This window comes from Amphimedon queenslandica, unplaced genomic scaffold (assembly GCF_000090795.2).
Source record: "Amphimedon queenslandica unplaced genomic scaffold, v1.1 AMPQUscaffold_6301_Cont21739, whole genome shotgun sequence".
Classification (NCBI taxonomy): Eukaryota; Metazoa; Porifera; class Demospongiae; order Haplosclerida; family Niphatidae; genus Amphimedon; species Amphimedon queenslandica.
The window spans coordinates 1-1,845 of NW_003553406.1; the positions used below are offsets into that span (position 1 = coordinate 1).

At 33.4% G+C, this 1,845-nt stretch overlaps 1 protein-coding gene across 1 annotated transcript; it reads left to right on the plus strand.

Annotated features, from left to right (window-relative positions):
• Positions 1 to 6: 6 nt before the first annotated feature.
• On the plus strand, positions 7 to 792 carry LOC109592101 (adhesion G-protein coupled receptor D1-like). Its single transcript, XM_020007653.1, has 4 exons — positions 7 to 359; positions 417 to 482; positions 527 to 590; positions 644 to 792. The coding sequence occupies exons 1-4, from the start codon at positions 228 to 230 to the stop codon at positions 700 to 702; spliced, it is 321 nt and encodes a 106-aa protein (XP_019863212.1). The 5' UTR covers positions 7 to 227; the 3' UTR covers positions 703 to 792.
• Positions 793 to 1,845: the final 1,053 nt, after the last annotated feature.

Here is a 1,845-nt window from a genome sequence, read left to right on the forward strand (position 1 = left end):
TAAACCACAGTAAGGCATAATTTTGTTGGGTTGGCATGAGCTAAAACTTTCAGCACTCTTTCTACACAGCATATAGGAGGGCATCAATGCAAATAAATTAGTACTTTAAAATTTTATTTTAGCTGTAGCTCAAATCTAGATAACTTAATGCAAGAAATTTAAACAATTCATTTTAATTCAATTATATTAGACATTGGATCAAGGCTACATTGTCACTGACAGTAGTAATGGGGATAGGATGGATTGGTAGTGTACTATTCTTTTCACAACGACTTCTTTTCATCGGTTACATTATGACTATTTTTATTGCTGGTCAGGGTATCATTATATTCATATTATATGTACCACTCTCAAGCAATGTAAGTCCATATTATACTGGTAGTTAATAATTTGCAATGCATTTCCTATCAAATAAGGTCAGAGAAGCTTATGCTAAACTCTTAAAGAAAAGGCTAGCTAATTGGTCACTGACACGAAGCACAGTCAGTTTTTACCTGCAAATTTTAAAAATGATATTTGTGATTAGGTTAGTGGAGATTCTAAAAAGAAGTCCACTGAAGACAATCATTACACTGTGGGAAGTAAAGAAGGTACAGTATGACACAGCATGCATCATGATATTATTGTGTGACTTTATTAATAGTGAACACAATTGATAGATCTAATGGGCTTGATGCAGAGAAAAGCAAATCAATGGCATAATTTTTTCATTGACTTACTAACAGCATCATAGTATGTATTGAGTACTTTGTATAATTACCCTTGTCAAATAATGTCTTAGTTCTTACTATACTTGCTCAAACTTGTTGCAGCTAGTAAAAATAAAATAATTTCTCGAAGCCATTTTTGAAAAAAAATTGGCCAAGGTATAGTACCAGGATTTTGGCCTGATTTTTAAGTAACTTGGAACTCATAGAAAAATCTAATTGCTACACAACATAAAAACATGTGTATAAATTATTAAAATGAAAAATTTTTTTGTTAAATTTTTTTGTTATTATTGACGGTGTGCGTGATACCGGTAATGGTTTTGTTAAGGTCATGGGCTTTAATGTTGTTGATGATCAGCATACTGCCAGGTTTGAGTAGTTTGGTAAGTCGTTTGACATTATCGCTATATACTCCTTGATGTTGTACTAGGTTCACACTGACTTTTAAATCTGCATAATGTAATAACTTTCTTATTTATTATTATTATTATTATAACACTTTACAACACATAGAACATATAGAAACAGAGACAGGGAGGAAAACAGGTGAATTAGATGTGTTGAGGGACTAACACCAAGTACTGGAGTAGCCTGAGAAGTTTAGAGAGGATAGAGAGGATAGGGTGATAGAGGAAGAGGATGAGAGAGGAAGAGATACAGATTACATATACACACAAAACAAAATTACAAAAATTAACTTAATTTATTAGTGATCCAAATTTAATTTAATTAATTGCATGAGCAGCAGGGACAAAGGAAGTGGAATGAACATGAATTGTTAGAATCGAAATTGTACTGGAACTGGTTCCTGAGATGGTTGGTGATTTCACGCTTGATTGAAGGAAGTGACCTGGTGATGTCTATCGCAGGTAGTTTGTTCCAAAGACGGACAAGTCTGTTGAAATAGAAGTGATGTGACTTAGTTCAGGGCCGTAGCCAGGAACTTAAAATAGAAGGTTCGGAAATTGCTGCGCGCGAAAATTTTGCCGAAAATGGGCGTGGTTAGTAGGCGTGGTCTTAATTTACGCATATCTCAGCATAGATATTAGAGTTAAAAGGAACTCTAATAACTAATATCTAATCTAATATACTAATATCTAATTTCCTTTTAACTCTAATATCTATGATCTCAGCC